The 13,946-nt window shown below is 49.7% G+C and overlaps 1 protein-coding gene across 1 annotated transcript in view; it reads right to left on the bottom strand.

Annotated features, from left to right (window-relative positions):
* The window catches only part of ptch2 (patched 2), a 52,073-nt gene that overhangs the window by 27,954 nt on the left and 10,173 nt on the right, over positions 1-13,946 (bottom strand). Inside the window, exons 3-9 of the mRNA XM_052087257.1 lie at positions 9,126-9,315; positions 8,972-9,041; positions 8,783-8,874; positions 6,200-6,308; positions 6,032-6,118; positions 5,816-5,937; positions 4,711-4,858 (exon numbers count right to left, since the gene is read on the bottom strand). Coding sequence (XP_051943217.1) covers positions 4,711-4,858; positions 5,816-5,937; positions 6,032-6,118; positions 6,200-6,308; positions 8,783-8,874; positions 8,972-9,041; positions 9,126-9,315 — 818 coding nt within the window. The remainder of the gene's footprint in view (positions 1-4,710; positions 4,859-5,815; positions 5,938-6,031; positions 6,119-6,199; positions 6,309-8,782; positions 8,875-8,971; positions 9,042-9,125; positions 9,316-13,946) is intronic.

Here is a 13,946-nt window from a genome sequence, read left to right as displayed (position 1 = left end):
GGGTTGCCTCCCTCCGCCTTCGGGTGGGTGGACGGGTCCTGACTGTTGTTTGTGCATATGCACCAAACAGCAGCTCAGCATACCCACCCTTTTTGGAGTCCTTGGAGGGTGTGCTGGAGAGTACTCCTGCTGGGGACTCCCTTGTTCTGCTGGGGGACTTCAATGCTCACGTGGGGAATGACAGTGATACCTGGAGGGGCGTGATTGGGAGGAACGGCCCCCCCGATCAGAACCCGAGTGGTGTTTTGTTATTGGACTTCTGTGCTCGTCACGGATTGTCCATAACGAACACCTTGTTAAAGCATAAGGGTGTCCATATGTGCACTTGGCACCAGGACACCCTAGGCCGCAGTTCGATGATCGACTTTGTAGTTGTATCATCGGATTTGCGGCCGCATGTTCTGGACACTCGGGTGAAGAGAGGGGCGGAGCTGTCAACTGATCACCACCTGGTGGTGAGTAGGCTCCGATGGTGGGGGAAGATGCCGGTCCGTCCTGGCAGACCCAAACGTATAGTGAGGGTTTGTTGGGAGCGTCTGGCGGAATCCCCTGTCAGAAGGAGTTTCAACTCCCACCTCCGACAGAGCTTTTCCCATGTTCCGGGGGAGACGGGGGACATTGAGTCCGAGTGGACCATGTTCCGTGCCTCTATTGTTGAGGCGGCCAATCTGAGTTGTGGCCGTAAGGTGGTTGGTGCCTGTCGTGGCGGCAACCCCCGTACTCGCTGGTGGACACCAGCAGTAAGGGATGCCTTCAAGCTGAAGAAGGAGTCCTATCGAGCCTTTATGGCCAGTGGGACCCCAGAGGCAGCTGACGGGTATCGACTGGCCAAGCGGACCGCGGCTTCGGTGGTCGCCGAGGCAAAAACCAGAGCGTGGGAAGAGTTCGGCGAGGCCATGGAAGCCGACTTCCGGACGGCTTCGAGGAAATTCTGGTCAACCATCCGACGTCTCAGGAGGGGGAAGCAGTGCACCACTAACACTGTGTACAGCGGGGATGGGGCGCTGCTGACTTCGACTCGGGACGTTGTGAACCGGTGGGCAGAGTACTTCGAAGACCTCCTCAACTCCACCAACACGCCTTCCTTGGAGGAAGCAGAGCCTGGGGACTCTGAGGTGGGCTCTCCTATCTCTGTGGTTGAAGTCACCGATGTGGTTAAAAAGCTCCTCGGTGGTAGGCCCCCAGGGGTGGATGAGATCCGCCCGGAGTTCCTCAAGGCTCTGGATGTTGTGCGGCTGTCCTGGTTGACACGCCTCTGCAACATCGCGTGGTCAACAGGGAGAGTGCCTCTGGATTGGCAGACCGGGGTGGTAGTCCCTCTTTTTAAAAAGGGGGACCGGAGGGTGTGTTCCAACTACAGAGGGATCACACTCCTCAGCCTCCCTGGTAAGGTCTATTCAGGGGTGCTGGAGAGGAGGGTCCGTCAGGAAGTCGAGCCGCCAATTGAGGAGGAGCAATGTGGTTTTCGTCCCGGCCGTGGAACAGTGGACCAGCTCTACACCCTTAGCAGGGTCCTTGAGGGTATGTGGGAATTCGCCCAACCAGTCTACATGTGTTTTGTGGACTTGGAGAAGGCGTTTGACCGTGTCCCTCGGGGAGTTCTGTGGGGAGTGCTTCGTGGGTATGGGGTACCGAACCCCCTGATACGGGCTGTTCGGTCACTATACCACCGATGTCAGAGTTTGGTTCGCATTGCCAGCAGTAAGTCGGAATCGTTTCCAGTGGGGGTAGGACTCCGCCAAGGCTGCCGTTTGTCGCTGATTCTGTTCATAACCTTTATGGACAGAATTTCTAGGCGCAGCCGAAGCGTTGAGGGGGTCCGTTTTGGGGGGCTCAGTATTGCATCCCTGCTTTTTGCAGATGATGTGGTGCTGTTGGCTCCTTCAAACGGGGCTCTCCAACTCTCACTGGAGCGTTTCGCAGCCGAGTGTGAAGCGGTTGGGATGAGAATCAGCACCTCCAAATCTGAAACCATGGTCCTCAGTCGGAAAAGGGTGGAGTGCCCCCTCCGGGTCGGGGAAGAGATCTTACCCCAAGTGGAGGAGTTCAAGTATCTTGGGGTCTTGTTCACGAGTGGGGGTAGGAGGGAGCGGGAGATTGACAGGCGGATCGGTGCAGCGTCTGCTGTGATGCGGACGTTGTATCGGTCTGTCGTGGTGAAGAAGGAGCTGAGCCAAAGGGCGAAGCTCTCAATTTACCGGTCGATCTACCTCCCAACCCTCACCTATGGTCACGAGCTATGGGTCGTGACCGAAAGAACGAGATCCCGGATAAAAGCGGCCGAATTGAGTTTTCTCCGGAGGGTGTCCTGGCTCTCCCTTAGAGATAAGGTGAGAAGCTCAGTCATCCGGGAGGGGTTCAGAGTCGAGCCGCTTCTCCTCCACATCGAGAGGAGCCAGATGAGGTGGCTTGGGCATCTGATTCGGATGCCTCTTGAGCGCCTCACCGGTGAGGTGTTCCGGTCATGTCCCACCGGGAGGACACCCAGAGGAAGACCCAGGACACGCTGGAGAGACTATGTCACCCAGCTTGCCTGGGAACGACTCGGGATCCCCCGGAGAGAGCTGGAAGAAGTAGCTAGGGAGAGAGAAGTCTGGGCTTCCCTACTAAAGCTGTTGCCCCCGCGACCCGGCCACGGATAAGCGGTAGATGATGGATGGATGGATGGATTTTCTGGGGAGCGGCCTGGTGAACTAGTGGTCCGCGTGTTGACCTCACAGTGCAGAGGTACCAGGTTCAATTTCAGCTCCGGCCACCCTGTGTGAAGTTTGCATGTTCTCCCCAGGTCTGTGTGGGTTCTCTCCAGATCCCACATTCCAAAAACATGCATGGCAGGCTAATTGAACAATCCAAATTGTCCCTCAGTGGTGAGTGTGAGCGCGGATGGTTGTTTGTCTGTGTGTGCCCTGCGATTGGCTGGCAACCGGTTCAGGGTGTCCCCTGCCTACTGACCGAAGACGGCTGGGATAGGCTCCAGCACCCCCCGTGACCCTTGTGAGGATAAAACGGATCGGAAAATGACTGAATGTATGTTACAATGAGAACTCCGACATGCCTGAGGGCGTAAATATGCTTACAGCTTTAACTTTTTTAATTTAATTGCACTTTCCTATTTCTATTTAATGTGGTAGTTTGAAAATATAAATAAGAAGTTCCTCACCAATTACTCAGTACTTGTGATTCTTTCACTACGTACATTCATTCATTCATCTTTCGAGCCGCTTGATCCTCACTAGGGTCGCGGGGGTGCTGGAGCCTATTCCAGCTGTCTTCGGGCAGTAGGCGGGGGACACCCTGAATCGGTTGCCAGCCAATCGCAGGGCACACAGAAACGTTCAACCATTCACACTCACACTCACATCTAGGGACAATTTAGAGTGTTCAATCAGCCTGCTACGCATGTTTTTGGAATGTGGGAGGGAACCGGAGCACCCGGAGAAAACCCACGCCCGGGAGAACATGCAAACTCCACACAGGGAGGCTGGAGCTGGAATCGAACCCGGTACCTCTGCACTGTGAAGCCGACGTGCTAACCACTGGACTACCGGGCTGCCCCACTATGTACATATTTACTCTTATTCAAGGACTCTTTTTTTTTACATGTCATATTTTTCAAAAGTAATACTAATACAATTGAGTGCACATTTATTCTGCCACCTCTGTCCTTGTGTCCTTATGGAAAAGATGAGACTGATGCCCTAAATATAATAGTAAATAATAGTTCCATCAGTAGTATACAATAGAATATAAAACATTACTCAGTAAAAATACTCACAGAGAGCTTTGCTTAATGTTAGAAATGTGCACTTCAAATTACAAATGTGGAGCTATGAAATGACAACTAAAACCTCAATATGTCACAAATAGAATAAGTGTGTACTTCACTAAATTATTTTAGGTTTTTTATTTAGTGGTTTGATTTAAGGTGTAATTTCGGGTGGGTCTGAGGCCATATTCCAGATTTGGGTTTGCATAACAAGTTCTATTTCATAACAAGATGTTTGTTAAAAAAGTTAAACTTAGACAAATATTAGATATAATAAAAAATACATCATTGTTTTACTTTCTAATAAGCCCATGAGACTGTTTTCTATAGTTTCAGTTTTGTTGGAACAAAAATATTTCAGAAATCAATAGGTGGCGGTAGTGAGTAAAAAGTGTGTGTATTGAATTTAAATGAAAATACACACAAAAAATCATTTTTGGTATATTTGTGAGGACCTCTCTGAAACTTTGAGAGATGCCTATATAAACCCTCTAGAGGCCTTTAGAATGAAAAACTTGTGAGGACTGGCCTAAATGTCCTCACTTGTCAAAAATGTCCTCACTACGTTGGTCTTATAATCACAGTGGTCCTCACAAGTATAGCCGTACAAACACACACACACACACACACACACACACACACACACACACACACACACACACACACACACACACACACACACACACAGCAGTGCGATTTGCTTACAAGGAAGCGGACAAAATTCCAACACGAGTGAGAGTGTGCGTAAGAACATGGAAATATCTCTTCATTGACTGCAGTGAGGCAAAGCGTTTACATGAACGCTACTGTGGTTTGAAGTGTACCCCCCCCACACCCACACACACGCCGGCCTAAAATGAATAAAAACTAAACGGTCATTTGCTTGGAGTCGCAGTGGTACCTCCAGGATTGAAAAAAAAAAAAAGTTGAAGCAAAATCTTTACCTCCACAAACTTGCGTTGCCACGACTCCAAGATGGCCGTCGCCTTTTCTTCATTCCAGTTGATGTCGTGGATCTCGTAGTCGTCTTTAAAGTGCTCGTACAGCTGCTTGGGGCTCATCAACAGGAACATGCTTTGAAGAGCCTCCGCGCTGCATGGGGGGGGGGGAAAAAAAACCCCCGAATGAAATCAAAAGAGCACCAGGCGTTGAATTCGGCCGCGCGATTGTTCCCCAAGTTTCCAAGCGCTACTTGAAAAGCAGGAGCGAGTGTTATCTGGTCAGTCCGCGGCCGTCTGGGCGGCCATCTTGGATGACAAAAAATAAAAATAAAAATAAAGGTTTTCGGGGCGGCCCGGTATCCAGTGGTTAGCACGTCGGCTTCACAGTGCAGAGGTACCGGGTTCGATTCCAGCTCCGGCCTCCCTGTGTGGAGTTTGCATGTTCTCCCCGGGCCTGCGTGGGTTTTCTCCGGGTGCTCCGGTTTCCTCCCACATTCCAAAAACATGCGTGGCAGGCTGATTGAACACTCTAAATTGTCCCTAGGTGGGAGTGTGAGTGCAAAAGGTTGTTCGTTTCTGTGTGCCCTGCGATTGGCTGGCAACCGATTCAGGGTGTCCCCCGCCTACTGCCCGAAGACAGCTGGGATAGGCTCCAGCACCCCCCGCGACCCTAGTGAGGATCAAGCGGCTTGGAAGATGAATGAATGAATGAATGAATAAAGGTTTTCTTGGCACAAGCGTCGAGAAAACGATCGTAAATCAAATCTGTGACTTTCTGGCGAACGCAACGGGGAATAATTTCATTCACGGCTCCCGCTCTACGGGCCTGCGTGGGTCGCGTTCTGGGCCCGGACTCAACGCAGTCGGCGCGCTTTTTAAGACCGGACCGTGTCAAAGTAATGACAAACGAAAAGAGAGAGTGGCGTCAATGTTGCCCAACGGCAATGGAAATCATCTACCGTGGCTCTCCTTGCCCGCCTGCGAGGGCATTACACGCCGCAGCAGGATCCTACTCGGTTCGGAGACATTGGAAGCGTGCGCCCTCGACGATTATTACGGCACGGCTGCCGAAAAATAACAACTTTGAGAAGCAGGAAGCCAAGCTTACCTCATCAGAGCGTTCTGGGTGTTCTTCACACGCCCTCCCAGGATCAGCTCCTCCTGCCAGTGCATAAACTTCCTGCTAAAACCGTGGCAACCGCCTTGGAGGCGTCCGGCGATGTCGGGAGACTATAAGGCGCAAAGAAACACGGTGAGCCACTTGGACGGCCGACTGGGGAGGGGGGGGGGGGGGGCGGTGGGGGGGGGGGGGGCGCATCCATACTTCTAATTGTTCTTTGTTGGGAGCACTCAGAGGGCAGTCGGGATCCGACGGGTCCAGACAAGGCCGGTTCATGTAGGCGTGGCCCACCTGTAAAAAAAAATGGCCACAGAAAGAGTCAACGCACGGAACCAGTCATGGCGTTATTTACAAGTCCAAGCGAAATCCCACCTGGGCTTTGTCCAACATCTCCTTAAATCCTTCCAGGGACGTGAACTGACTCAGTTCCTCCATGAGCTTGACCGGATCCAGATTCATCCACTGGATGTCTGGCATACCCCTGCGGGAACAAACCGCCGAGCGTCAACGGCAAACCCAAACACATCCCGAAGAGCTATAAAGCCAAAACGCTTTGTGCGCTCTGTTTAAGGAAAAAGTCTTTCAGTGCCCCCCCCCCCCCCCTCTCGGCAGATACAGGATGAAATGGCCTTTATTATCCCATTTCACACCGCCACAATGCCCAGGGGGGGAGGCATGGTGGCTTCCATTCCTCCACTGCCCTGCACCGAGTCATAACAATTACGTCGGCCTCGCCAACATCTTGATATGTTTCACCTTATGTGCGGCGAGGTCAAAATACAGTCAAAGGTTCAGTTCAGATCCTGAACGTAACGTGTAGTTGCCATTTGCTTTAATTTTTTTAAAAAATCTTGTTTCTATTTTCATCCGGTGTACAATTTTTTTTTTTATATTTTCACCATGCCCATATTTGGTCTCCTTCAAAATAAAATGCTCATCCATTTTTCAATCATTCAGTTCTGCCACTTTGTGTGGCAGTTGTACTGTAAAGATATTGTTTTGTTACCTAATGTGCCAGAGAGTTGCCATTGAACATTTTGGATGGACGATTGGACCTCGGTGCGGACTTGTGGTCCATCCGCATTCTGTCTCGGTGCAATTTGTGCCGAACAGCCAAACAAAACGAGCGTGAAAAGTGATTCAACATACTCAATGACTGAACCTAGCATGGCCCATTTTTGTTTTTGTGGGTTTTTTTTTTTTGGTCTTGTTTCTCTCTCTACTTTTTTTTTTGGGGGGGGGGTTTAGCTCACGTGACCCCCCCCCCCCACCGAAGCCGTGCTCCACCTCCTCAAATCCTCCCCCTTACAAAAAGCCAATTAATAACAACTAAATAATTAAATAACGACAGATGCCGCGAAAGCAGAAAGCGGGCACATTCAGAGCGGTTGGCCCTCAGGAGCCGAGTGGGGGCAACACATAACAATGTTGGCCCTTGACGGGGAACATAAACAAATTTGCAAAGAAAGCTCAGCCCTATAGTGCTCTTTTATAAATGAAGCCTCTCAATTGAAATATCACTTGTGGCTTTGGAAGAACTTTTGGAGAAGAAAAAAAAAAATAGACCCCAGACTCCACTGTTAACCGTCTTGTTGCCTCTGTGTGTGTCTTTCTCGAGGGACTCGAGGTTTGAATGCGGCCCATTTTATTTGTCGGACAACTTGGGGAGCTGGGAGCGCGGGGGGCATTACCATGAGAATGGCGAGTGTTAGCCGCGAGCTGACAAAGCCGGGGCACCGCCAACTCCCAACCCTAACGCCCCCCCCCCCCTCCCTCTCCGCCGGGGCCCCTGCACTGATGGACACTCACTCGTAAACTGAAAGAATGCTTACCATTGTCTGACCCAAAGGGCTCCCTTGCCACCGCCACCCCGCCCTCCCTTCTCTTCTACCCGGCCCACCATCTCTCCCTCGCCCGCCTCGTTTTCTCTTTTTGAATTTCCCTGTCAGGATACCCCCAAAACTACAACAACCCCCGGCCCTTAAAAAAAAAAAAAAAAAACTGTATTGCTGACCGCCGCTGTCAGCGATGGCACCCACTGACTGTAGTTTTCCATCCAGTGTGTGGTAAAAGTTATGAACAACGCCCCCCCCACACCCCTTCTACCCTCCAAAAGTCCACAATGACATCTCCAGAAGCTGCCTAATGTGGCAAACTAATATCATGTATATCATTCATCCATTCATTCATCTTCCGAGCTGCTTGATCCTCACGAGGGTCGCGGGGGGTGCTGGAGCCCATCCCAGCCGTCTCCGGGCAGTAGGCGGGGGACACCCTGAATCGGTTGCCAGCCAATCGCAGGGCACACATAGACGAACAACCATCCACGCTCACACTCACACCTAGGGACAATTTAGAGTGTTCAATCAGCCTGCCATGCATATTTTTGGAATGTGGGAGGAAACCGGAGCACCCGGAGAAAACCCACGCAGGCCCGGGGAGAACATGCAAACTCCACACCGGGAGGCCGGAGCTGGAATCGAACCCGGTACCTCTGCACTGTGAAGCCGACGTGCTAACCACTGGACTAACGGGCCGCCCGTCATGTATATCAATGCATGTATAAAAATTCATCCCAAAATTACAAAATAAATAAATAAATAAATTAAAAATTAAGAGTATTGCTGACCGCCGCCGTCGTGAAAGCTTTCAAGAGCAAACTTCGGCAGAGTAATTGTTCGTTTGCGTTAGTTAAAATGTTCGGTCGTGTTAGCTGCTCATTGTTGTAAATGTGCAACAGAAAAATTACAGAGAAACGCGCACGTCGCCGTCTTATCTGTCGCGTTGATTAAAAAAGGCTTCATCCGCTGATGCCACTCATTAATGTAAATGAGTGGCCCCCCCCCCCCCAAAAAAATAGATCCTTTCTCTCGAGTGTATTATTCAGGCAATAACTGTCTATGACAAACGGAACCAGTTTTAAAACATGAGGGGCTTGACCATCCCAACACTTACGGTAAATAGGCGGAGCCTCCCTGTAGCTTGGCCCCTTCCCAAAAACAGTCCAACGGGGTGATTATCATACAAGGGAACAGTTTGTCAATCATCTGTGAAATGAGGAAAAGAGCAAGCGTTACGTAAGTACACACGTAAAAGGAAATAATCAAATGAACAAAAACATCCAGAAAGTACGCCGAAAATTACCCTTTCGATCATGACATTTTCAATGATGGGGACTCCAGATTTGTAGCAGATTTTGTTGAGATCCCACGACCTAGGAAAGCAAACGGAAACAAATGAAATCAACTTTCATCAAAGAAAACAAAAGATCGACGCTCACAAAGCTCTCTCTGCTTACTTTCCAAACAGTGACACCTGCACCTTGCTGGCAGACAGCGCGGCTTCCATGTGCACCAGCAATGCCTCCTGGGTAAGTATGTTGGTGCCCTCTTCTTTGGGGGTCTGGATGAGCATCTGTGAGGTAAATATGGACTCCTCGCCTTGCTTCTCCCTGGTGTAGCGAAGCTCCTGGCTCACCCGGCTACCAGCTTTAAAAAAAAAAAAAAAAAAAGGATCCTTTAAATCAACAGTTTGTCTTTTGGATTTGCCCTTCACTGTGGGCATCCATCAATGTTACACATTTGCCCCTTTTGGACAAAAGCGTGTTCATATATTTTGCACATGAACACACACACACACACACACACGTGAATGTGGAGCAACGCCCTTGGCACTCGCCAGTGTTGGTTTTGAAGGCACTTCACACAAGGCAGCGTCTGGCCAAGAGAAATGACTAACGCAGCTTCACATTGGCTTCCTCTGCCAAACAGATGTGCCCCGTTTAAAAAAATTAAATAAAAAAGAAGAAAAGTCCCCCCCCCCCCCCCCAATCACCTGCTTCTCTTCACCTTCCCACTCAGCCTGGCAGATACAACCGTCTACTTCAAATACATGAAAAAACATTTGTCTTTATCCAATGTTCATCTACAATGAGGAATCTGCAGAAGCTAAAAACTAAACTTCCAATTAATTATGATTAAAAAAAAAAAGTCCCCAAAACATCCACCAATCCATTTTCTGTACCGCTTATTGCTCATTCGGGTCAAAGGTGTGATGGGAGTTTTTTTCCAGCTCACTTCAAGCGAGAGGCAGGGTACACTCTGGACTGGTCCGGGCAGTATATTCTCCTCCACATCCAGAGGAGCCAGATGAGGTGGCTTGGGCATCTGATTCGGATGCCTCCTGAACGCCTCCCTGGTGAGGTGTTCCGGGCATGTCCCACCGGGAGGAGACCCCGAGGAAGACCCAGGACACGCTGGAGAGACTATGTCACCCAGCTGGCCTGGGAACGCCTCGGGATCCCCCCGGGGAGAGCTGGAAGAAGTAGCTAGGGAGAGGGAAGTCTGGGCTTCCCTGTTAAAGCTGTTGCCCCGTGGTAGAAGATGGATGGATGGATGGATATTCCAAAATATGGGGTACACAGAATATCTGTGTTCACAGATACAGAGTACCAATACCACTCGTACTTTTGAGACCTAAAGTTTCAATTAACCCAATTAAAGGTAATTGTGAGCAAAAAACCTTTTCTTTCTGACACGCGGTGATTAGCCGATATGTCAAATTGCCGCAGTGTAGCGCCAGCTACTGTCCATGGGGGACTTACTTGGTACCAGGCTTTTCTTGCCATCAGTATCGGTGGCTGGTATCGGCACCATCCGCGAGTATTCCATAATTTGGAATAATCGGGTCAATACCGATAGCGTGTGTGTGTGTGTGTGTCAGCTGTAAAAAGAAGGTACTCCAATGGGTGCCCCTCAAAGCTTGCATACTGTAGACTGCTACCCACAGAAGTTGAGGATGAAAGACATTAAGGCAAAAAAAAAAAACCCAAGTAAATAGATTTGATTAAAGACGCCGTGTCAGAGAGACACCGATGAAGAGGGGAGTGAGACGAGCAAGGGGATGAAAGAGGGGAAGAGGAATGCTGTGTGTGTGTGTGTGTGTGCGCTATATACGCTCCAGCCTCCTAATTACAGGAGGTTGCCCTGAAAAGAGTTTGCCAGCCGGGGGGGGGGGATCTGTGCCTGTGCCAAGTGGACATGAAACATGCCGCGCCGGATCACAGAGGGCCCGTCTGCCCCCGTCTCTCTCTCTCTCTCTCGTTGTCCCGCTACATGACAATGCCGGGAGGAGATTGAGGAGAGGAGGGCAATGTGGGAAAAAAAAGAAAAAAAAAAGTAGCTCCTCCTTAATTCTAACTCTTGTCACTCTTGCAGTCACTTTCACGGCTTTGCATTCAATCCCGGGGCATGTATCGCTTAACTCGTTGCAATAGTGGGCCACGGTTTTAAGCAAGTGAGGGTAGCGCGCCCTTCACGGTAGTACCACGTTGAGCCGATGAGTATACAGTAGTTGTCTGCTGTGTTTTTTTATGTTTATGTCATTCATTCATCTTCCGAGCCGCTAGATCCTCACTAGGGTCGCGGGGGTGCTGGAGCCGATCCCAGCCGTCTCCGGGCAGTAGGCGGGGGACACCCTGAATCGGTTGCCAGCCAATCGCAGGGCACACAGAAACGAACAACCATTCGCACTCACACTCACACCTAGGGACAATTTAGAGTGTTCAATCAGCCTTCCATGCATATTTTTGGAATGTGGGAGGAAACCGGAGCACCCGGAGAAAACCCACGCAGGCCCGGGGAGAACATGCAAACTCCACACAGGGAGGCCGGAGCTGGAATCGAACCCGGTACCTCTGCACTGTGAAGCCGACGTGCTAACCACTGGGCTACCGGGCCGCCCTTATGTTTATGTCTCACTATGAATTCAGATTTGGTTTCTCTACATTGCTAATTTTCACCAGGAACGGGTCTGTACAATAAACGAGGGCTGACTGTACAACAGTGTGCCGCGCACCTCCCCCATGCCGCCTGTAATTTGATGGAGAGCAAAAGAAAAAACAAACAATGAGGAACGTGTGAGATCAAGTTGGACCTCAGGGAAGGGGAGTACGTTCCAATATTCCTATGCCGCACTTTCAAGGCTTTAATTACCTTCGGTGCGAGCAGGGGCTGGAGGATATCGCATCACCGCGTTTATTTGCAGTCGCTGGAGTCGAGCTCCGTGCATCCCCTACACCCCCCCCAAATGGACATTCCTCCCAATGTTGACATAGATGTTTTCATTTGGAGAGAACGGCAACAGTGAAAGTTTAGGTCATTTCCTCACAGATCACATTTGGTCTAATTGGCGCTCACACAGGGAGAACTGGATCTATTATTAATCCTTGTATTATCATTGAAATTGCCTCGTTTTGGTGGTGTGAAGGCCGTCGTGAAATCATTTATAATATGTCTGATGCGTTTTTTGCGGGCGGGGGGGCTGGAGGCGTTAATTTAATGCTCAAAAACCTCAATTTTTTTTCAGATATGTGGATTCTGGTTAAAATTGTAGGGGTCCCAAAAATGACCCCTGAGGAGTGCCCCTTTGAAGGAAAAAATAATAATTAAATCAACCACTCTCACCGATCAACATGAAACGGGGCAAACATGCCCATCGCAACGGGACACAGAAAAATGCTTCGCAGACCAGTGGCCGGGAATATACAGGAAGTTGAACATGTTGGTTTTTAAGCCGCCATTTTGAGCAAATACAAGGCAGGGCTTGTATTGTATTTTAGGGAATCTGCCCAAATGAGCCCCAATCTGAATAAATATTCCTTTTGAACGATGCAGGAGACTCACCTCCGATTGTTCTGAACTTCTATTTCCACGGCAATCTTACACGGAGCAGAATAACGTCACCGAGGAGAAGTTGCGTCATTGTGAAGATCGAACAGACGATCTTAAAAGATTTCACTTCTCTCTACAGAAAACTACGATTGAAGCAATATTTACGCCTCAATTGCTTCATGATGCAATTAATGAACGCCAAAGCAAAAGATTCAAACGGCGACCGAGACCTATGGCTACCTCCCAAGACAAAGTGGAACCTCTTCCACTGACATCTGTTAAAACCTTTTTTGACGTTTCACATGTTAACCTCTACAACGTCGGGGTTTTGATCACAACAGGAACTGGGTGGCTTCGGCGAGAGAGAGACTCTGGCTCTGTAATTACAGGCCTCCTGAAGTAAATTATAGCTATTTGTGTCTCGTTCCTCCCATCTGGACCACCCAGGCGGCCCCGATCCGCCTCCCTCTTTCCTTCTCTCTCTCTCTCTGTCTTTCCCCTGGTCCTGCCCCAAACACCTCAACTTCACAAACCACCACGCTTGCTCACTCCTGCTCGGCCCCAGATGGACCACTTGTCTTTTCTTTGAGTCTCCTCTCGTCTGTCTTCACCGTGGTGCCCCCCCCACACCCCCCACCTACACCCCGCCTCCCTCAACCCATGGACCACAACCTTAAAGAGACCATTTCTTGGAAAATGTTCTCCTCAGAGGCTATTAAAGCGCAAAAACACCTTTGAGTGAGGAGACTGGGGGGGTTTTAAGGCCCAAGTGGGAGTTCAACTGTTTGTCGGTGGTCGGCGGCGCGGTTAAAGATTAATTTAAAAAAAGAAAAAAAAAAAGCCATATAACCTGCCTTGGAATGATATCGTCAGTCTTTCACCGTCTCTACCAGAGAGTTACAACACTGAGGAGGGTGATGAGAAATGTCAAAACAAGCCCTGACATGACTTCATGACTTTGAGGCATACAGACCTAACGTATGGATGAACATGTGTGGCCCGTTGTAAATTGTTGTTTCACTTCCTCACGTCGTGAGCCTTCCGTACCCCCCCCCTGAAAGCTTAGATTTCCCAAACTGAAGGAAATATATACATATATAAAAGGCAGATGCAATTTATTCTATTCCGTTGTCTTCTGGTGGCGTACAGGCCCGGGTCAGGCTAGGCCACCTTCAAAGATCAGTGTGGTAGATTAGCTGGATTAGGGGGGGTGGTGGGGGGCTTCTGAAAGGCCCCACGCTGTTATGGAGGAAGACCCGAGAAGAGGAGGGCTTTTTTTTTGTGGACCGGTCTGGTTCACGAATAATTTGCGTATATCGTATTTTTAGGGCCATAAAGCACTTGCGACCCCGCCCCTCCCACACTGAAACCCCCAAATTATTTGTAAATGTTGAAAAAAAAACAAAATATGATGAGAAACTATGGATTATTAATGATGGCAGCACAGG

The sequence above is a fragment of the Hippocampus zosterae genome, chromosome 15 (genome assembly GCF_025434085.1).
Source record: "Hippocampus zosterae strain Florida chromosome 15, ASM2543408v3, whole genome shotgun sequence".
In the NCBI taxonomy this organism is placed as follows: Eukaryota; Metazoa; Chordata; class Actinopteri; order Syngnathiformes; family Syngnathidae; genus Hippocampus; species Hippocampus zosterae.
This window is presented reverse-complemented; position numbering and strand designations above follow the sequence as displayed.